Genomic DNA, 23678 nt, shown 5'->3' with positions numbered 1-23678 from the left:
GGCATGCTTGGCATTTAAATGCATTAAAAGGTATTAATGGAAACAATTGTCATTTAACACACAGCGCTTTGTTCAAGTTAATGCAGCTTACTTGGCTCTGATTAGATATCAGTGTCATGCTCTTGTAACAGTTTAACTTTACGTCCGTCCCCTCGCCCATACCCGGGCTCGAACCAGGGACTCTCTGCACACATCAACAACAGTCACCCACGAAGCATCGTTACCCATCGCTCCACAAAAGCCGCGGCTCTTGCAGAGCAAGGGGAACCATTACTTCAAGGTCTCAGAGCAAGTGACATCACCGACTGAAAGGCTGCTAGCGCGCACCACCGCTAACTAGCTAGCCATTTCACATCGGTTACTCTACAGAAGTAAAGCGAGCAGTGTCTGTAAAACATTAACATTGTCCCATTTGACCTATGTTGACACCTGACATACTGTGTTAATTCCTCTGAAACCTTTTTCTTAGCTATCAGTTCTACACAAATAGTGGTATCACATTCTACAATAGCAATACATCAGTACTACTGAATATAAGTTTGCTATATCCAATCGATGAAATAGAAGGCATTCGCTGCAAAGCATAAATTGCTTAATCCCAGGACCCTGGGAATATTTTGGCAAGAAAAACAAGCAGACCAGAAGTGAAATTCAAAATGTCAAGCTGACACCCAAGTACGGTGAAACACAGACTGAAAAAGATGGGATTACCAACATATCTACAGTACCCCGTGCTTCATGATAGTCAATATTAGTCTTTATTATTATTGTAAATCAGACTCAACTCTCCAAAAGTTACCTGGCCAACCCAACTCTTTGGAAGCGTGGTCTGGGCAGAGGCGGGAGGGGTTCCACTGGTTACACTCAAGTTTAAAAGACATGTCATCCACTCAATCATCTCAAAACTTTCATAGGTCTGCAATAAAATGGTGACCATCTCACAGGTTCTCTTCAATCTGAAGCTACCACTGAGACTTGAAGTAGCATACATTTGAATTAAAATAAGTGATTGGTTATCATCATAATTTAGATACATGTGTAAATAGGAGAAATGCACCACAGACTTAATAGTGGGGGTGATTTATGGGATTCACTGGCATAGTCACGAGCTAATGGTTCAAAATGAATAAAAAAAACAGTGAGGGTAATAATACTTAATATAAAAAGGTTGATATCGTGTAATATTTTTTGGTAAAAAACAATGAATTTGCCAGCAAATAATGAGGTTAAGAGCCAACGGAAAAGCAAGGACAAAAACTATGACAAAGATACACACTCAAACACATTCTCTCATAGAAACCATACACTCTCACACACACAGACACTTCCTGGATGAGGGATGACAGTTTCATGTGTGGAAGGACTCGGTGATGTGGCACGCTGTGAATGGCCATGGGGGGACTGAAGGTCGAATAATGGTTGATTGAACATAGCCCCATATCCCTCTCTTCCATCCAATCTTTCTCCCGCCCTCTGTCTAGTCTTCTCCTGCTTTCATTCCTCTGACAGATCCCTCATTCCGCATCTGAAAAAAGCAGAGGAAAAACCATACATTATATAACAGCAACATGTAAAAATGCATCCAATCACACATTTTCCAGACATTCCACGAAAGCAACATACATTTTTGTTAAAATATGATTTTAAGCCATAGCAAAACACATTTAGTGTACAGTCTTGTATGACAACTACTGCAATAGCTTATACAGTATGTTGAGAGGGGCTAGGGTCAACTTGTCATATCCGGTGGGCCATGTGATCGTAAGCATTCTCCCAGTAACTCCCCTCTTTCTCTCCCCTTCCGGAGGGCCTGAGACCGTAGGACGACAGCTGAGGACACCTTGGCCCGATGATTGCTGGCTGTGCCTGTCCCCAGTCCACCTGGTCGTGCTGCCGATCCTGTGCTGCTGATCTGACAGCAGCTGTGGACTGCCTGGCCTGACTACACTGGACATGCTCGTAAGGTAGCCTTGCGAGGTGGCAAGCACAGTAGCATAGTGGTCAGAGATGCAAGCCAGCAACAGGAGGGTTGCCAGTTCTAATCCCAGGTCCGATGGGGAAAAATCGGTCAGGAAGTGAGCTGTTAACCAGGGGGTTGTAGGTATCAAATCCTAGATTATATCACGTGTCGCTGTGCCCTTGAGCAAGACACTTAGGACTCTATTCAATCCACATCACAGAAGTTTATCTTTACAGTGTGATTGCCTTTACATTTCAATATTCCTGCTTTAGAGGAGACTGCATTCATGGTAAATGCTGCATATGTCGGCTCAATCGGAAATTCCCTTTAAAATTATATTGCGGAATCTGTAACGCTTCAGCTTTACAGATTGAATAGAGCCCTTTGTATTTATTCTGGAACCCCATTAGCTGCTGCCAAGGCAGCTACTCTTCCTGGGGTCTGGCAAAATTAAAGCAGTTGTGAAATCTGTTATGAATGTAAKATTTTATAACACACTAAGTGTGTGCCCTAAGGCCACTACTCCACAACACAAAATCCATGTGTACGTGTGTATGTCATCGTGTGTGTATGCATGTGTTTCACAGTCCCCGCTGTTCCAAAGGTGTATTTTATCTGCTTCTACTATGGGAGGCGCACAGTACTACATGGAGCCATGACTACATGGAACTCTATTCCATGTAGTCTACCTGATGTGGAATAGAGTTCCATGTAGTCCTGTGCGCCTCCCATAGTCTGTTCTGGACTTGTGGACTGTGAATAGACCTCTGATAGCATGTCTTGTGGGGTATGCACAGGTGTCTGAGCTGTGTGCCAGTAGTCAATACCTCTCACAAATACAAGTAGCGATGAAGTCAATCTCTCCTCCACTTTGAGCCAGGAGAGATTGACATGCATATTATTAATGTTTGGACTCTGTGTGAATCCAAGGGCCAGCCGTGCTACCCTGTTCTGCACCAATTGAGTTGTGTGGCACCTGCCCACACAACTCAACAGTAGCCCAGGTGCGACAAAACTAGAGACTGTAGGACCTGCCTTGTTGATAGTGCGGTTAAGGTGGTAGAGAAGCGCTTTATTATGGACAGACTTCTCCCCATCTTAGCTACTGTTGTGTCAATATGATTTGACCATGACAATTTACAATCCAGGGTTACTCCAAGCAGTTGTCACCTCAACTTGCTCAATTTCACCATTATTTATTACTAGATTTAGTGAATGATTTGTCACAAATACAATGCTTTTAGTTTTAGAAATATTTTAGGACTAACTTCTTCCTTGCCACCCATTCTGAAACTTACTGCAGCTCTTTGTTAAGTGTTGCAGTCATTTCAGTCGCTCTAGTAGCTGATATTTATAGTTTAATTAATTAATTTCCCCTGATTTTAACTGATTAAAACACACTATTTTGCAAAGAAGGTCCACAGTAGCCTCAACAGCACTCTGTAGGGTAGTACCATGGTGTAGCCGGAGGACAGCTAGCTTCCGTCCTCCTCTGGGTACATTGACTTCAATACAAAACCTAGGAGGCTCATGGTTCTCATCCCCTTCCATAGACTTACACAGTAATTATGACAACTTCCGGAGGACGTCCTCCAGCCTATCAGAGCTCTTACAGCATGAACTGAAATGTTGTCCACCCAATCAAAGGATCAGAGAATGAATCTAGTACTGAATGCATAAGCTACAGCTAGCTAGCACTGCAGTGTATAACATTTGGTGAGTAGATGACTCAGAGAAAAAATAAAATAGTTTAACAGTTCTTAAGAAATTCATTTCTTCCAAAATCAAGGAGAAGTGTATTTTTCTTCAATTAAATGTATTTATAAAGCCCTTTTTACATCAGCCGATGTCACAAAGTGCTGTACAGAAACCCAGCCTAAAACCCCAAACAGCAAGCAATGCAGATGTAGAAGCACGAAAACTCCCTAGAAAGGCCGGAACCTACAAAGAAACCTAGAGAGGAACCAGACTCTGAGGGGTGGCCAGTCCTCTTCAGGCTGTGCCGGGTGGAGATTATAATAGTACATGGCCAAGATGTTCAAACGTTCATAGAATACCAGCAGTTGGCTTTTCATAGCCAATCATCCAGAGTAAGAGACAGCAGGTGCGGTAGAGAAAGTCCAAAACAGCAGGTCTGGGACAAGGTAGCACTTCCGGTGTTTAACTTTCACTTACTTAGTTACCAAATGCAGCTAGCTAGTTTAGCCTACTGAAACACCCTGCTCAAACAGAGGGATGCTATTTTAGCTAGGTGGCTATGACTTTCCAACAACACTGGCACTCTTCCAAGTCAAGGTAAGCTTTTGGTATTACTAATTTATTGCCACCGGGGCCCACCGGTGTAACTGCTTACACTAACATTACTGCATGATTGTAGCTGGTTTACAAACACATTAGTTATATTAGCCAGTGGTGTAAAGTACTTAAAATACTACTTTAGTTTTTTTGGGTATCTATACTTTACTATTTATATTTTTTGACTACTTAAACTTCACTACATTTAAGAAATTATTGTACTTTTTACACCATTACACCAACATTTTCCATGACACCCAACATGACTCATTACATTTTGAATGCTTAGCAGACCAGGAAAACAGTCCAATTCACACACTTATCAACCGAACATCCCTGGTCATCCCTACTGCCTCTGATCTGGTGGACTCACTAAACACACACTTTGTGTGTAAATTATGTCAGTGTTGGAGTGTCCCTGGCTTTTCGCAATTACATTTTTTAAATAAATAAAAATGGTGCCATCTGGTTATGTATATTTTAAATCAAATACTTTTAGACTTACTCAAGTAGCATTTTACTGGGTGACTTTCACTTGAGTTATTTTCTATTAAGGTATCTTTACTTTTACTCAAGTATGACAGTTGGGTACTTTATCCACCACTGCTATTAGCTATGCTGACTATGACGTTACTTTAGCTAATATGGTGACAACGACGTAGGCTGTGTGTAGAGGTTTGGCTTGGGAAAGGTTTTTCGCCTGGTCACATATAGGACTGTGGCGGTCACAAAATTGTCAGCCGGTGATTGTCAAGCAAATAACGGTTGGTCTCACACTTAAAGATGGCCACCATTGTTCCTGTACCCAAGAAGGCACAGGTAACTGAACGTAATGACTATCACCCCGTAGCACTCACCTCTGTCATCATGAAGTGCTTTGAGAGACTAGTCAAGGATCATWTCACATCCTCTAACTTACCTGCCACCCTACAGCCACTTCAATTTGCTTATCGCCGCAATAGATGCAATCGCCATCACTCTGCACACTGCCCTATCCCATCTGGACAAGAATGCCGTTTATTGACTATAGCTCAGCAATCAACACCATAGTACCCTCCAAGATCATCATTAAGCTTGAGGCCCTGGAACTGAATCCCGCCCTGTGCAACTGAGTCCTGGACTTCCTGACGGGCTGCCACCCAGGTGGTGAAGGTAGGAAACATCACCTCCACTGATCCTCACCATTGGGGCCTCACAAGGGTGCGTGCTCAGCCCCCTCCTGTACTCCCTGTTCACCCATGACTGTGTGGCCAAGCACGCCTCCAACTCCATCAAGTTTGCAGACGACACTACAGTGGTAGGCTTGATTACCAACTATGATGAGACAGCCTACAAGGAGGAGGTGAGGGCTCTGGGAGTGTGGTGCCTGGAAAACAACCTCCCACTCAATGTCAACAAAAGGAGATGATTGTGGACTTCAGGAAATAGCAGAGCGTGCACCCCCCCCCATCTATGTCAATGGGACTGCAGTGGAGAAGGTGGAAAGCTTCAAGTTCCTTGGCGTACACATCACTGACAAACTGAAATGGACCACCCACACAGGACAATGTGGTGAAGAAGGCAGAAAAGAGCCTCTTCAACCTCAGGAGGCTGAAGAAATGTGGCTTGGCACCGAAAACCCACAAACTTTAACAGCTGCACAATTGAAAGCATCCTGCCGGGCTGTATCACCGCCTGGTACGGCAACTGCACCGACCGCAACGCTCTCCAGAGGGTGGTGTGGTCTGCCTAATGCATTAACGGGGGTAAACTACCTGCCCTCCAAGACACCTACAGCACCCGATGTTTTTGGAAGGCCAAAAAGATCATCAAGGACATCAACCACCTGAGCCACTGCCTCTTCACCCCTCTCATGAAGTGATTAGATTTTCAATTGCATTTCATTGATGTCAGAGTGATTTGAGGGACAACAGAGTGCTGAGTAACAGGCAGTTAGCAAGTTTGGCAGGTTACTAATGATAAGCAGCAGCATCAGAGCTTGGAGAAGCCTAATAACTGTGACTAAACGGTCATGTGGAATTTGACAGCCTTCATGACCAGTGACCGCTGGTGTTGCAGTAATACGGTCACCGCAACAGCCCTAGTTACATACAGCTGATGATTTGTGCATTGAAGTCCACAAGCGAAGCGAAGGAATATAACGTGGCTGTTATGAGTGAACTCTGTTTATGCGTGATTAGGGGTGTATTCATTCTGCCGATTCTGTTGAAAAACATTTCTTCAAAAGAAAGTAAACGGAACAAAACGGGGATAAACATACCTGAATTTGTCCAATAGAAACTCGTTTGCAACTGTTGGACTAATGATTACACCCCATATCAGCTAGATGTAGGCAAATGTGTGCAAGGTGGTATTGAATGTCACGGTTGGTCACCTCATTTGTCTCTCGAACTGTGTGCACCTACGTTTTAAACTTTCATTCATAGGCTAGGTTGTAGCAACCTCATGATGGGTATAGGGTAAATTTAAGTATCATGTAGTAGCCTAAACCTATCGCTGTTACATTGAACTGGGTGAATGGAATATGAATGAGTCATCCAATATGCTGTAATAAGAATAAGGCCATGGTTATGAAAATAAAATCATCCTCCCTCATCTTAAACGGCACTGTCCGCCACTGTGGTAGACATATAGGCCCTACGTGCACAGACAGGCAATCCAGTGGCGTTGTTGCCTCTGGAAATATAGTTTATTTTTGGTCAATTGCAAATTAGTTTCAATAAATCATTAAAAATAGCAAATTGTGAACCAAAAACTAACGTGATTAGGTCAAAACATTTTTGAAATGGATAAATTAAAAAAATCTATCAATCACTGGCACCCTTGAGACCAATAAAAAATGTGTGTCGCACTGCCAAGTCAAACAGCTGCAAATGTGACTGTTTGGTCACAGTATCAAACCCTGATGTTTGACATTTGCCAGAAAGAGCTTCCCTCTCTAAAATGGTTAAAGCAACAGAAAAATCCAATGACTGGTTTGTATAAACCGTGCGGACTGCCTCTATGACCTCAATGTTGCAATTTACAACTGCTATTATCCTTGTACCATAGAGTGAACAGTGTCCTGACAAGACAACAACTTCTCTGAGCAAGGAAAAATCATGCATGAGCATCATTGATATGTAAAGTGCATTCATAAAGTATTCAGACCCCTTTACTTTTTCTACATTTTGTTACGTTACAGCCTTATTCTAAAATGTATTAAATTGTGTTTTTTTTCTCAATCTACACACAATACCCCATAATGACAAAGGAAAAACTTGTTTAGACATTGTTGCAAATGTATAAAAATCCTGAAATATACATTACATATACATACATTTACATAAGTATTCAGACCCTTTACTCAGCACTTTGTTGAAGCACCTTTAGCAGCAATTACAGCTAAAGCAATTACAGCATTCTTGGGTATGACGCTACAAGCTTGGCACACCTGTATATGGGGAGTTTCTCCCATTGTCCTCTGCAGATCCTCTCAAGCTCTGTCATGTTGGATCGGGAGAGTCGCTGCAATGCTATTTTCAGGTCTCTCCAAAGATGGTCGATCAGGTTTAAGTCCAGGTTCTGGCTGGGCCACTCAAGGACATTCAGAGACTTGTCACAAAGACACCCCTGCGTTGTCTTGGCTGTATGCTTAGGTTTGTTGTCCTGTTGGAAGGTGAACCTTCGCCCCGAGTCTGAGGTCCTAAGCGCTCTAGAGCAGGTTTTCATCAAGGATCTCTCTGTACTTTGCTCTGTTCATCTTTGCCTCGAAGAAATAGTCTGGACAATAATCTGGTTGCTAATGCTTTTTCGTTGCTAAGCAATCAAAGAATGGTTGCAATGAAGGCCGTCTAACATTCTTGTCACTTGCTAGCTAACAAGCTGTCGACAGCAAACAAAGATGTAAAACTCTCCAGCTGAAATGACAGCAAACTATCTGCATTTGTTTATTTTAGCTGTTTTCTTTTGACATCTCTTTGGATATATACAGTGCATTTGGAAAGTATTCAGGCACCTTGACTTTCTCCACATTTTGTTACGTTACTGCCTTATTCTAAAATTAATTAAATATATGTTTTTATCCTCAATCTACACATAATACCCCATAATGACAAAGCGAACACTGTTTTTATTTTATTTTGGCAAATGTATTAAAAATAAAAGGTGTGCCGTACACAAGTATTCAGACCCTTTGCTATGAGACTTGAGATTGAGCTCAGGTGCATCCTGTTTCCATTGATCATCCTTGAGATGATTCTACAACTTGAATGTAGTCCACCTGTGGTAAATTCAAATGATTGGACATGATTTGGAAAGGCACACACCTGTCTATATAAGGTCCCACAGTTGACTGTGCATGTCAGAGCAAAAACCAAGCCATGTGGTCGAAGGAATTCTCCGTAGAGCTCCAAGACAATTGTCTCGAGGCACAGATCTGGGGAAGGGTACCAAAAAATGTCTGCAGCATTGAAGGTCCCCATGAACAGTGGCCTCAATCATTCTTAAAAGGAAGAAGTTTGGAATCACCAAGACTCTTCCTAGAGCTGGCCGCCCAGCCAAACTAAGCAATCGGGGGAGAAGGTCTTTGGTCAGGGTGGTGACCAAGAACCTGATAGTCACTGACAGAGCTCCAGAGTTCATCTGTGGAGATGAGAACCTTCCAGAAAGACAACCAATCTCTGCAGCCCTTTATGGTAAAGTGGCCACATGGAAGCCACTCCTCAGTAAAAGGCACATGACAGCCCACTTGGAGTTTGCCAAAAGGAACCTAAAGAAGGGAAAGGGGGATACCTAGTCAGTTGTCGAACTGAAATGTGTCTATCGCATTTAACCCAACCCCTCTGAATCAGAAGGGGGGGGGGGGGCTGCCTTAATCGACATCCACGTCTTCAGCGCTAGGGGAACAGTGGGTTAACTGCCTTGCTTAGGGGCAGAACGACAGATTTTTACCTTGTCAGCTCGGGGATTCGATCTAGCAACCATCCGTTTACTGGCTCAATGCTCTAACCACTAGGCTATCTGCCAGACCATGAGAAACAAGATTCTCTGGTCTGATGAATTCAAGATTTAACTTTTTGGCCTGAATACCATGCCTGAATACCATGTCTGGAGGAAACCTGGCACCATCCCTACGGTGAAGCATGGCGGTGGCAGTGTCATGCTGTGGGGATGCTTTTCAGTGGCAGGGACTGGGACACTAGGCAGGATTGAGGCAAAGATGAACAGAGCAAAGTACAGAGAGATCCTTGATGAAAACCTGCTCCAGAGCGCTCAGGACCTCAGACTGGGGCGAAGGTTCTCCTTCCAACAGGACAACGCAGGAGAGGCTTCAGGACAAGTCTCTGAATGTCCTTGAGTGGCCCAGCCAGAGCCCGGACTTCAACCTGATCGAACAACTCTGGAGATACCAGAGATACCATTTAATACATTTTAGAATAAGGCTGTTACATAACAAAATGTGGAAAAAGTCAAGGGGTCTGAATACTTTCCGAATGCACTGTATGTATTTTGTCACACATTCTAACTATTTTTAAAGTGAGATTTCCAATGCACTTTGTCTCTATATGGTTTCATATGTGCCATTTACAAGAGTAAAGGTATCAATGAGTAGAACTCCTCTAAAGTAAATAGTACCGCTCCTTTTTCACAAGTGCATGAACACCAAATTGAACACCATTGGAGACTGTACAGGTAATAGTAAGGACTGTTTAGCAGGCAGAAAATGGTGCCCAATATTCATTCAATATCAGGGTTTATGAATGCATACCTGGTCCAGCTCTCTCTGTGTCTCCTCCTCCATCCGGCGGATGTCATCCATGGTTAGGTTCACCCAACGGTCTAGCCAGCAGAAGAGCTGCCGATGGAAATTAGTGAAGAGGCGCTTCTCTTGCTGCTCCAGGAGGGGGAGGGATGGAGGGCAGAAGAGGGGATATGAGAGTGTGGTGAGAGAGAGGGATATATTCTTATGGAACTCTTTTTCTAATTGTCATTGCACTGATCTTAAAGTGACTAGGTACAAACCTGCCTAATGACGACCTTTACCCTATTGTCTTCACCTGTCAAGTTATTTTCCAATCATTGCAAATGAAAGGGAGGAGACAATGAGAAGATGTGTTTTTAAGCAATCGAGAGAGCTTAGAGCAGGGGTCCTCAACCTTTCTTACACAAGCAAGGCCCCACAATAGAATTTTCTTATTGATCCATCCTAAATCTAGTAGGGCATATCAATCTGCTTTACATATATTTAAAAAAAAAAGATAATTGGAATGTACTACCACAAAGAGATCATGCAGGACAATTTATTTTTTGTTGGGATCTTTGAGGGCTCTCTCTCTGGTAGGGATATGCATTTTACAGTAGTTCAGAACCAGTTCAAGTGAAACGGTTCTTAAAACAAATTTCCAGTCTATATAACCCTGGAAATCTTTTCAATCTCCATTGAGTAAGGTAAATCTGCTTTTCATTTTTTTGTGCCTCATGTGGAATGATCTCCAAAACTCCCTAAAGTTGGTGCCTCTGTCAATTCAGGCAGATGTTACAGGACCTGTTTACTGAAGAATGCATTTGTTTCATATGATTGTGTTTTACTTTTCATGTTTGCGTTTCATGTATTGTGTAATTTTACGTGTATAGTGTTGGAATCGGCAAAACTTTGAACATTGAGATATTAAATGAATGATAGGAAATGAAAAAGACTTGGCTTTATGTCAGAAGTTAATGGTTCTCTGAAGAAAGACAGATGGCTTCGGAATGTGTTGGGTGGACGAGAGGAGAGCAATGTGTGAAACAGGGGAGACAGATGGACATCTGTGAATTAGATGGAGGGATTGAGGTCAGAGAGGGGAGGACAGATTCTCTTAAGGGAGTAATAAAGGTTTGGTATCCTGTTTATTCTCTTCCTGTAGAACCATAAAATGTAAGGATTGGAGAGAAGGAGGAGTGTTTTAAGTGGAGGTATATAACTGTGATGGTGAGAAATGTTTTGCTGTCTGAATACAGCTGTACAGAACCTTTGGGGATAATTAAACTTGGTTAAAGCTTGTCTAGTATCCATGAGTTATTTACTCTGAAAAATAAAGAACCTAACAATAGTGTAATTGTTGTTTATTGATGTGTTCTTGCAGGGCTCATCTGCAAAAGAGACCGTGGTCCCAGCATGACTCCCTGGCTAAATAAAGGTTAAATATATCCTACCAGTGACCAACATTTTCAGGTCGCAATTTGCTTTCATCTCATGTAATGATTTTCATGATATTGATCATTCTAAGCTAACTTTAATACGCAAAAGTTGCAATGTAAAAGCTAAGGTTCAGATAGCTGAATGCTAATGTTAGCTACTAACTAGTAGTTAATAATCTATGATGTTAGGAGAATGCAGAAATGATTTTGTTTAGCTTCGGAACTGCTCGGCAAATGACCGTAAGGCGCTACAGAGGGTACTGTGTACGGCCCAGTACATCAATGGGGCCAAGCTTCCTGACATCCAGGACCTATATACTCGGCAGTGTCAGAGTAAGGCCCACCCGGACTATTTACATTGACACCCCGCCCTTTGTTTTTACACTGCTGCTACTCGCTGTTTATTATCTATGCAGTCACTTTACAAATTACCTCGACTAACCCAGCACATTATATGGTGCCGGAAGGGATGGGCTCTTAACCAACCGTGCTATTTCACATTGTAACTTATTTTGTACACAATGTTGCTGCTACCGTATTGTTATTTTACTGCTGCTCTTTAATTATTTTTTGTGGTATTTTTCTTAAAACTGGTTAAGGGCTTGTAAGTAAGCATTTCACTGTTGTATTCGGCGCATGTGACAAATACAATTTGATTGACTCGGTACCAGTGCCCCCATGTATATAGCCTCGTTATTTGTTGCATTATTGACAAGTGAAATATGGTTTAGTTGCATTATTCAACAGTGTAAAATGTTTAACGTTAAAAGTTGTTGGCAAAGATGGCGCAGTGGTCTAAGGCACTGCGTAGCTGTGCCACTAGAGATCCTGGTTTGAGTTCAGGCTCTGTCACAGCCGGCCGCGAACGGGATACCCATGGGGCAGTGCACAATTGGCCCAGTGTCGTCCAGGTTAAGGGAGGGTTTGGCCGGTAGGGATGTTCTTGTCCTATCGCGCACTAGAGACTCCTGTAGCGGGCCAGGCTCAATGCACGCTGACACAGTCGCCAGGTGTACGGTGTTTCCTCCAACACATTAGTGTGGCTGGCTTCCGGGTTAAGCGGGCATTGTGTCAAGAAGCAGCGCAGCTTGGCTGGGTTGTGTTTCAGAGGACGCAGGGGTCTCGGCATAGGCTTCTCCCGAGTCCGTACGGGAGTTGCAGAGATGGGACAAGACCAATTGTGGAGAAAAAGGGGCAAAAAAATTAATGTAAAAAAAAAAAAGACAAAATAAAAACAAGTTGTTGGCAAAGTTCAATAGTTTGTTAAATGCATGCTTACTGGCTTCTGTGATGTTCACTGTAAATTTGAGCTGCGCAGCAAGAATCTTGCGTTGCCAAGCCACATCCAAAGGTAAGAAAAGGTTGTAATTTCAATAGAAAAGTTTAAAATCTGGGGATCTGCGAAGAAGACGGTGCAGCAAAAAGTCTAGTGAATATAATGATGCTCTTAGCTCTTCTAAGCTCTTACCTTGTGAATAAAGTTCTCCACTCGTCCCTGCAGCCCCCACCAGCGGAAATGCACCGTTACAAGCTTATAGGCAGTCATATAGGGACAGTTACTGTTGTGGAGCTCCTTCTACACAGTAAAAGAGAGTGAAGGGGAGGAATGAGCGAGGCAAAGGATACCCAGATTTAACATGTAAATCACTTCTATTCAAAGCTAGATTTGGAAAACAAATATGCTTCTTGTACTTTGAAAATCTATGGTCAAATATGGTAAATTAAAACAGAACAAGTGTAATTTCAGACATGCCTTCCATCCTGGTCCCAGCGGTCCTCTTCCAGTTTTCTCCGAATGGAAGATGGCTGGGTCTTCCTCTGGCTTATAGTCCTACATATGAAAACAGAGAAAAAGTATTTAATATGTATACATTTTACATATAGACTACAGTATGCATAGAATAAGGAATTAGACATGAACCTTCTTAAATGGTATAGAAAGTCAAACATTTGGTCAGGGAGTTAATCAACTATGGTTTGCCAGTGCTGTGATAAGAAATGTGTTGTAAAACAATTAATTTGAAGTATTTATCTGCACCGTATGTTTATTAGCTAGCCAGACAGGAATGGAATCATTCTTCTAAAACTATTCATCCTTAAGAGTCTATTGACACACCCATGTGTCAATCTAAGTAAAAACAATTTTAAAGTCCCATCAAAATCCTTCAGTTTATGCTAGGAGATATTAGTTTTTTTGCATGCGCTACGCCTCAATCCACCGCATCAGCCTGTGTCGGGCCTTCTGCATCTGCGGTGGAAGATGGCCGAGCTATAGCGGTGTTTGTCAGACCATGGGTCTTCTGACAAAAACATCTGTAGCGTCCAAACGGTCTACACAGTAAACTACGTCCACTCTACAGAAAGATGAGACCCCTTCAAGCCCCAAGGAACTCGTCTGAAATACAAATAAATGGAAGTATGGAGGTAGTTTAAGTGCGAACAAAATTAAATGGGGTTAAATGTGTGCAAAAAAGATATAAGAAAGCTCAGGAAATATTCTCCTAGATATAGGACAGACACTTTAAAACCATATGATTTATTTTTTGACTGTCTTCTTGACATTTATGAACGTGTTATTCAATGCGTTTCTATGGACTATAGTAGTAAAGGCCAAATTCATAATTTTTGTTATACCTAAAAGGGTCCTAAAAGTCTAGATCCAAATAGCTAAATGATCCATGGTATGAATAGGGCTGTTACGAGTCATGACCGCAGTCAAATTCCACATGACAATTTTCTCATGGCTTCTGGAAGGAAATGCTTTCGGAATGCTCAACAGGTGTCACTCATTCAGCCGACAAACTGTCAACCGGTTCTCCCCATTAAGCAATGAGTCGGAGTCAGAGGCCGAGCCTTCTCTGGTCTCTCCTCCACAAGTTACGGGGTCTGAGCCGCCAAAGCCTCCCACCATTAGCTCTGACAAATTGAAAACCCTAGTCCTTAGCGACTCCATTACCCGCAGTATCAGACTTAAAGAGAATCATCCAGTGATCGTACACTGTTTACCAGGGGGCAGCTAATCTGAAGATGGTGCTGGCTAATACCCTGACTACACCGCTCGCGTTGCAAAATAAATTTAGGAATATATGTTATTCAAATATTGCGCACGCCAACGAGCGTCTGCGTTGCCAAGGGCTAAAATAGAAGTCATTCCTATTTCTGATGCAGATCGCGCTGCAAGTCCTGCCTCTCCCATCTCCTCATTGCCGGTTGTCGTGTTAATACTATGAAAGTGTAGATGCCCATCATCATATAAGTTCAAAGATTAAAAGGCCTTGAAGGTTGAGAGATGACGAGAAACGATTCTGTTGACTGTTTTATGTGTCGATTAATTGTCGGAGGAGAGGACCTTGTGCATTTCAGGTAAAATAACATCTCAATGTTTATATCCCAGAACAAATTAGCTAGCAACAGCAAGCTAGCTAATAGGACAAATTAGCTAGCAAGTGATCAAGCTAAATAAAAATTATTTTAAAAAACTATTCGGCCTCTCTCAAATCTCTCACACCTCTCAACATTTTTTGAAAAAGCTGTTGCGCAGCAACTCAGTGCCTCCCCGAAGACAAACAATATACGAAATGCTTCAGTCTGGTTTTAGACCCCATCATAGCACTGAGACTGCACTCGTGAAGGTGGTAAATTACATTTTAATGGCGTCAGACCAAGGCTCTGCATCTGTCCTTGTGCTCCTAGACCTTAGTGCTGCTTTTGACACCATCGATAACAACATTCTTTTGATAGATTGGAAACGCAAATTGGTCTACATGGACAAGTTCTGGCCTAGTTTAGATCTTAACTGTCGGAAAGATATCAGTTTGTCTCTGTGGATGGTTTGTCCTCTGGCAAATCAACTAAGTTTCGGTGTTCCTTAAGGTTCCGTTTTAGGACTACTATTGTTTCACTATACATTTTACCTCTTGGTGATGTCAACTGGTAACAATGTTAACTTTCACTGCTATGCGGATGATACACAGCTGTACATTTCGATGAAACATGGTGAAGTACCAAAATTGCCCTCCCTGGAAGCCTGTGTTTCAGACATAAGGAAGTGGATGGCAGCAAACGTTTTACTTTTAAATTCAGACAAAACAGAGATGCTAGTTCTAGGTACTAAGAAACAAAGAGATCTTCTGTTGGATCTGACAATCTTGATGGTTGTACTGTCTCAAATAAAAGCATGAAGGACCTTGGCGTTACTCTGGACCCTGATCTCTCTTTGATGAACATATCAAGACTATTTCAAGGACAGCTTTTTTCCATCTTCGTAACATTGCAAAAAATCTGAAACGTTGTCCAAAAATGATGCAGAAAAGTCAATCCATGCTTTTGCCACTTCTAGATTAGACTACTGTAATGATCTACTTTCCAGCTACCCGGATAACACACTAAATAAACTTCAGTTAGTGATAAACACGACTGCTAGAATCTTGACTAGAACCAAAATAATGTATCATATTACTCCAGTGCTAGCCTCTCAATACTGGCTTCCTGTAAAGGCTAGGGCTGATTAAGATTTTACTGCTAACCTACACAGCATTACATGGACTTGCTCCTACCTATCTCTCCGATTTGGTCCTGCCGTACATACCTACACGTAGGCTACGAACACGAAACGAAGGCCTCCTTATTGTCCCTAGAATTTCTAAGCAAACAGCTGGAGGCAGGGCTTTCTCCTATAGATCTCAATTTCTATGGAATGGTCTGCCTATCCATGTGAGAGACGTAGACTCGGTCTCAACCTTTAAGTCTATATTGAAGACTCATCTCTTCAGTAGGTCTTATGATTGAGTGTAGTCTGGCCCAGGGGTGTGAAGGTGAACGGAAAGGCACTGGAGCAACGAACTGCCCTTGCCGTCTCAGCCTGGCCGGTTCCCCTGTCTCCACCGGGATTCTCTGCCTCTAACCCTATTACAGGGGCTGAGTCACAAGCTTATAGGTGCTCTTCCATCCTGTCCCTAGGAAGGTGTGTCACTTGAGTGGGTTGAGTCACTGACATGATCTTCCTGTCCGGGTTTGGCTCCCCCCTCGGGTTTGTGCCGCGGGGGAGATCTTCGTGGCCTACACTCAGCCTCGTCTCAGGCTAGTAAGTTGGTGGTTGAAGATATCCCTGTATTGGTGTGAGGGCCGTGCATTGGGTGGGTGGGGTTATATCCTGCCTGGTTGGCCCTGTCCGGGTGTATCGTCAGATGGGGCCACAGTGTCTCCTGACCCCTCCTGTCTCAGCCTCCAGTATGTATGCTGCAATAGCTTGTGTCGGTGGGCTAGGGTCAGTCTTATGTCTGGAGCATTTCTCCTGTCTTATCCGGTGTTCTGTGTGAATTTAAGTATGCTCCCTCTAATATATTCTCTCTCCCCCTCCCTCTCCTCCCGGAGGAGCTGAGCCCTGGGACCATGCCTCAGGACTACCTGGCCCGATGACCCCTTGCTGTCCCCAGCCCACCTGGTAGTGCTGCTGCTCCAGTTTCAACTGTTCTGCCTGTGACTACCCTGATCTGTTCACCGGACGTGCAACCTTGTCCGGACCTGCTGTTTTCGACTCTCTCTCTACCGCACCTGCTGTCGGAAATCGGAAAGCTCGGCTATGAAAAGCCAACTGACATTTATTCCTGAGGTGCTGACCTGCTACACCCTCTACAACCACTGTGATGATTATTATTTTTACTGCTATTATTATTATAATAATACCCTGCTGGTCATCTATGAACGTTTGAACAGTGGTGGGCCGTCAGGGCCTGCAAGGCCTTCTCTGCTGGCCTAAACATCAGAATATATATATATTTTTTTAAATATATTTTCCCACAAATATGTATTAAATTATTCCCCAGAGTAAGAGTTATACTCTTCATTTCATAGCTTTCCTCTTGGTTGCACTGCTTCCAGCCCCAGGTTGAGATTTGGAGGGCTGGTCTTTATGTTAGATCTTTTATCCAATCATATTCAGCCATCATGTGTTGCCAGGGGTCTAAAATCTGCCCTCAGGCCTTCAGAATCAACAGTGCGGGCGCTTGTAGCTTATAGTGAATGGAAATMAAAATTTWGTGTCAACCAATCKYCTTTAGAGTTGGCTATTGTACGCCTGCTAGCTGGCTCCAGTGTTACACAGGAGCCAGCWAGCAGGCGTAGTACGTGCACGTCTTTTGATTGGATTACCAATATTGAGAGGCAGGTCCTATGGGCAGGTCTATGCAGATCTAGGAAACTGAATTTGATAAACGAATTAATTCACGTACTACTAAGCTGTTTTTTCAACCCACAATGGCGGAAGGAGGAGAAGATATCGATTTGGTCGAGGATATAATTATAACGCCATTCTCAACGAACTTTAAGAAAAGTTAGACATTGTAAGGAGAGGTCGCCCGACGCCACAAAGCCTGTCACAGGCGGGAAAGCCACTTTCAAAGTTTCAACTACGAGCGCTGTCAATTGGCTTCACAAGGCTCCGAGAAGCACTGCAAACTGTACTGCTGGGAATGCCTATTATTTGCAAGTGATCGATTTGGTGTTTGGAGCCACACCGGGTTTGCAAACTTGAGTTGTCTAACCAAGGCAGCAACAAGACTCCAAAGTACGGCTGGGACTTACAAGCAATTGTGCTTTTGAAAACTTTTGGGGACACCGGAGTGGATCTACAGCTCAAAAACAACGCGCACAGGGCAACGGAGCTGCACAATGAAAAGGTGAAGGGAAATATTGAAAAGACTCATTGATTGTGTCATGTTTTTGGGTAAACACTGTTAACCCAAAAATGTCAATTTCAAGGTGACGCAACGCCTGGTTATACTGCGTTTCTGTCTAAATGTATAGTGTCTAGAGCCATGGCATCATAATGATGATAATAAGAGGTGGATTAATTCGGGCGGGACTGTGTAGTACCTCACTGAAGGCCCAGGCCCCAGGCACGCCACTGCGTTTGAACATCCTGGCCATATATTGTATAATCTCAACCAGCAAAGCCAGAAGAGGACTGGCCACCCCTCAGATGACAATGGCACTGAGCATTTAATAAAATGTTTTATGAGATTAGAGAACCAGACTTGTGGAGGTCTACACATTTTTTTCTGAGGTCTTGGCTGATTTCTTTTGATTTCCCATGATGTCAAGCAAAGAGGCACTGAGTTTGAAGGTAGGCCTTGAAATACATCCACAGGTACACCTCCAATTGACTCAAATGATGTCAATTAGCCTATCAGAAGCTTCTAAAGCCATGACATCATTTTCTGGAATTTTCCAAGCTGTTTAAAGGCACAGTCAACTTAGTGCATGTAAACTTCTGACCCACTGGAATTTGATACAGTGAATTATAAGTGAAATAATCTGTCTGTAAACAATTGTTGGAAAAATGACATGTGTCATGCACAAAGTAGATGTCCTAACCGACTTGCCAAAACTATAGTTTGTTAACAAGAAATTTGTGGAGTGGTTGAAAAACGGGTTTTAAATGACTCCAACCTAAGTGTATGTAAACTTCCGACTTCAACTGTATATACAGTACAAAAAATGTGTATATGCTATTGTGTGTGTGTATGCACCTAGGTTTGTATTGCTTCACAGTCCCCGCTGTTCCATTAGTTGTTTTTTAAATCAAATTTTACTGCTTGCATGAGTTACTTGATGTGGAATAGAGTTCCATGTAGTCATGGCTCTATTAAGTACTGTGTGCCTTCCATAGTCGGTTCTGGACTTGTGGACTGTGAAAAGACCTCGTGGTATGTCTTGACTGAACATGGAGTATAGGAGGTGACTGAGCATGCACCCCTGAGGGGCCCCCGTGCATGGGTGGTAAGGGTAGGCAACAACACATCTGCTACACTGATGCGCTACACGGTGGCCCCTGAGGGGTGCATGCTCAGTCCACTCCTGTACTCCATGTTAACTCACGACTCCAACACCATCATTAAGTTTGCCGATGACACAACAGCAGTAGGCCTGATCACTGACAACAATGAAACAGCCTATAGGGAGGAGGTCAGAGGCCTGGCTATGTGGTGCCAGAACAACAACCTCTCCCTCAACGTGCTCAAGACAAAGTAGATGATTGTGGACTACAGGAAAAGGAGGAAAGAACACGCCCCCATTCTCATTGACAGGGCTGTAGTGGAGCAGGTTGAGAGCTTCAAGTTCCTTGGTGTGCACATCACCAACAAACTATCATGGTCCAAGCACACCAAGACAGTCGTGAAGAGGGCACGACAAAGACTATTCCCCCTCAAGAGACTGAAAAGATTTGACATGGGTCCTCAGATCCTCAAAAAGTTCTACAACTGCACCATGGTGAGCATCACTCGAGCCAAGCTTCCAGCCATCCAGGACCTCTATACCAGGCGCTGTCAGAGGAAGGCCCTAAATATGGTCAAAGACTCCAGTCACCCTAGTCATAGACTGTGCTCTCTGCTACCAAGCGGTACCGCTCGCCAAGTCTAGGTCCAAAATGCTTCTTAACACTTCTTCTGCCTGCAATCCCATTAACGGGATGATATGACAACAGCCAGTGAAAGTGCAGGGCGCCAAATTAAAACAGAAATCTCATAATTAAAATTCCTCAAACATATATGTATCTTATACCATTTTAAAAAGGTAATATTGTTGTTAATCCCAACAAAGTGTCCGATTTCAAATAGGCTTTACAGAGAAAGCACCACAAACGATTATGTTAGGTCACCGCAAAATCACAGACAAACAGTCATTTTTCCAACCAAAGATAGGAGTCACAAAAAGCACAAATAGAGATAAAATGAATCACTAACCTTTGATGATCTTCATCAGATGACACTCATAGGACTTCATGTTACAAAATACATATATGTTTTGTTCGATAAAGCTCATATTTATATCCAAAAACCTCAGTTTACATTGGCGCCATGTTCAGAAATGCCTCCAAAATATCCGGAGAAATTGCAGAGAGCCACGTCAAATAACAGAAATACTCATCATAAACTTTGATGAAAAATACATGTTATTCATAGAATTAAAGATACACTTGTTCTTAATGCAACCGCTGTGTCAGATTTCAAAAAGCTTTACGGCAAAAGCACAATATTCAACCATCTGAGAACAGCGTTTAGCCACAAAAGGAAGCCATACAGTTACCCCCCAAATTGTGCAGTCAACAACACTCATAAAAGCATTATAAATCTTCACTTACCTTTGCTCATCTTCGTCGGAATGCACTCCTAGGACTCCCACAAGAAATGTTTGTTTTGTTCGGTAATGTCCATTTATGTCCAAATAGCTATTTTTTTAGCGTGTTTGGTAAACAAATCCAAAGTCAGAAAGCGCGTTCACTAAAAGCTGGCAAAATGTCAAAAAGTTCCGTAACAGTCAGTGGAAACATGTCAAACAATGTATTGAATCAATCTTTAGCATGTTTTTAACATAAATCTTCAGTAACGTTCCAACCGGAGAATTACATTGACTTTAGATATGCGATGGAACAGAGCTCCCTCTCATGTGAACGCGCATGGTCAGAGCATGGCCAGGTCATGGTAGACCTGACTATTTCCTGTCTCCTTCGGCCCCACTTCACAGTAGAGGCATCAGACAAGGTTCTACAGACTGCAAACTCATCCATATCCCACTGTTTGTTCAATAGGGGCTGTGTTGAAAATCTACCAACCTCAGAATTCCCACTTCCTGTTTGGATTTTTTCTCAGGTTTTTGCCTGCCATAMGAGTTCTGTTATACTCACAGACATCATTCAAACAGTTTTAGAAACTTCAGAGTGTTTTCTATCCAACACTACTAATAATATGCATATCTTATCTTCTGGGGATGAGTAGCTGGCAGTTTAATTTGGGAATGCTTTTCACCCAAAATTCCGAATGCTGCCCCCTACCCAAGAGAAGTTAACCAACAATGAAGTTAAGAAAAATAAGTGTTAAGGGCTTGTAAGTAGGCATTTCACTGTAAGGTCTACCTACACCTGTTCTATCGGCGCATGTGACAAATAACATTTGATTTGATATTGCACGTCCGCCTGCAGCTTGTAACTGCGCGTGCAGTTAGCAAGTGGCTAGTCAAAAACACTTAATTGAGACAATGCTGAAACATCAATCCAGGTTTGAGCGATTGACAACTTTTCTTTCAATTGATTTCGGCAAAAACAAATTGTATCTAGCAAATTCAGCAGGCTATGATGTGAAAAAGGCTATTAGAAGTGCCATCTTTCTTTTATTACGTATCGTTATTGGCTTATCAATGCACACGGCACTTTTTTCCTCCCACTCTTATAGATAAAATATTTTTTGAATGTCATAGAAGTTTTACTGTGTGAACTTTCAAATGCATTCTGTCATTACTAAATATGCAATTTTTTTACACAAAAAATAAATCAATTCAGTCATCTTCCTCAAATTAAATGGATGATGACACAATGTTTACGAGAGTGAGGGATTCTGATCAGTGTCGCAGCTCAGACACTTCATTCAGGATAAATGGAATTAGCCTGCCCCGGAGCAGGTTAGTTTTGTGGTACCAGTTACCCGGAACTTTGTATTTGGATTCATTAGGGATCCCCATTAGCTCATCACAATCCCCGCTGTTTGGTGCACAAATTTGTTTACATTCCTGTTAGTGAGCATTTCTCCTTAAAAAAAAAATCCATCCACTTGACATGTGTGGCAGATCAAGAAGCTGATTAAACAGCAGGATCATTACACAGGTGCACCTTGTGCTGCGGGAAATAAAAGGCCATTCTAAAATGTGTACTTTGGTTACACCACACATTGTAATGCTGACTGCAGGATGTCCACCTCAGCTGTTGCCAGAGAATTGAATGTTAATTTCTCTACCATAAGCCACCTCCGACGTTTTAGAGAATTTGGCAAAACGGCCAACCAGCCGCAGACCGTGTGTGTGAGCGGTTTGCTTATGTAAACGTTGTAGACAGAGTGCCCCATGGTGGCGGTGGGGTTATGGTATGGGCAGGCATAAGCTATGGACAACGAACACAATCGCATTTTATCGATCGCAATTTGAATGCACAGAGATACCGTGACGAGATCCTGAGACCTATTGTCATGTCATTCATCCGCCTCCATCACCTTATGTTTCAGCATGATAATGCACGGCCCCATGTCACTTCAGTGCAGCTTTTGACATCATCGATCATAGTCTGCTGCTGGAAAAACGTGTGTTATGGCTTTACACCCCTTGCTATAACGTGAATAAAGAGTTACCAGTCTAACAGAACACAGAGGGTGTTCTTTAATGGAAGCCTCTCAAACATAATCCAGGAAGAATGCGGTATTCCCCAGGGAAGCTGTTTAGGCTACTTTACTAACGACATGCCACTGGCTTTGAGTAACGCCAGTGTGTCTATGTATGCGGATGCCTCAACACTATACACGTCAGCTACTACAGCGACTGAAATGACTGCAACACTTAACAAAGAGCTGTAGTTAGTTTCGGAATGGGTAGCAAGGAATAAGCTAGTCCTAAATATTTCCAAAACTAAAAGCATTATATTTGGGACAAATATTTCACTAAACCTTAAACTATGTCTCGTAATGAATGATGTGGAAAGTGAGCAAGTTGAGGTGACTAAATTGCTTGGAGTAACCCTGGAATGTAAATTGTCATGGTCATGGTCAAAACATATTGATACAACAGTAGCTAAGATGGAGAGATGTCCATATTAAAGCGCTGCTCTGAGTTAACACTATTAACACTACGTTATGGTCATTCAAAGACTATTTTTACTTGGGAAAAAGGATGACTGTGCGGGACCTTAAACAAGGCCCACAGGAACAGTGGAAGCAAAATAGCTCCAAAACAACAAAGATCCACCACCATATTTTACAGTAGGTATGGGGTTATTTTCTGCTTGTGAATCCTTATTTTGATGACATACCCACCACTGGTGTGCATGGTTAAAGAGCTCTATTTTCATGTCATCCAACAAATGAAAAAAACCTGGCGTTTGCTTCACGGCATTGGCACTTGGACTGGAACCGGTGCTATGGTCAGATCACATGACAATAGACCTCTTTGGACCTGCACACCCGTGGTGGGTTTGGTGTTAAAGGATGCATAAGCAGAAAATAACCCCATACCTACTATAAAATATGGTGGTGGATCTTTGATGTTGTTATGAGGCTATTTTACTTCCACTGGTCCTGGGCCACTTGGTAAGGTCAATGCCATCATGAACTTTACCCAGTACCAGGACATTTTAGCCAAAAACCTGGTTGGCTCTGCCAGGATGCTGAAACTCAAGACAAATGTGGATCTTCCAGCAAGACAATAACCCCCAGCACACATCAAA

The 23678-nt window shown here is 42.7% G+C and overlaps 1 protein-coding gene across 1 annotated transcript in view; it reads right to left on the bottom strand.

Annotated features, from left to right (window-relative positions):
• Nucleotides 1-735: 735 nt before the first annotated feature.
• Nucleotides 736-23678, bottom strand: part of pitpnbl (phosphatidylinositol transfer protein, beta, like) — a 38533-nt gene continuing 15590 nt past the window's right edge. The window contains exons 8-11 of the mRNA XM_024012322.2: nucleotides 13170-13247; nucleotides 12885-12992; nucleotides 10005-10127; nucleotides 736-1525 (exon numbers count right to left, since the gene is read on the bottom strand). Of these exons, the coding sequence (XP_023868090.1) occupies nucleotides 1478-1525; nucleotides 10005-10127; nucleotides 12885-12992; nucleotides 13170-13247 (357 nt within the window). The 3' untranslated portion in view covers nucleotides 736-1477. The remainder of the gene's footprint in view (nucleotides 1526-10004; nucleotides 10128-12884; nucleotides 12993-13169; nucleotides 13248-23678) is intronic.

Source organism: Salvelinus sp. IW2-2015, linkage group LG20, assembly GCF_002910315.2.
Source record: "Salvelinus sp. IW2-2015 linkage group LG20, ASM291031v2, whole genome shotgun sequence".
Classification (NCBI taxonomy): domain Eukaryota; kingdom Metazoa; phylum Chordata; class Actinopteri; order Salmoniformes; family Salmonidae; genus Salvelinus; species Salvelinus sp. IW2-2015.
The sequence above is the reverse complement of the archived record's forward strand: the minus strand, read 5'-3'. Positions and strand labels throughout refer to the sequence as shown.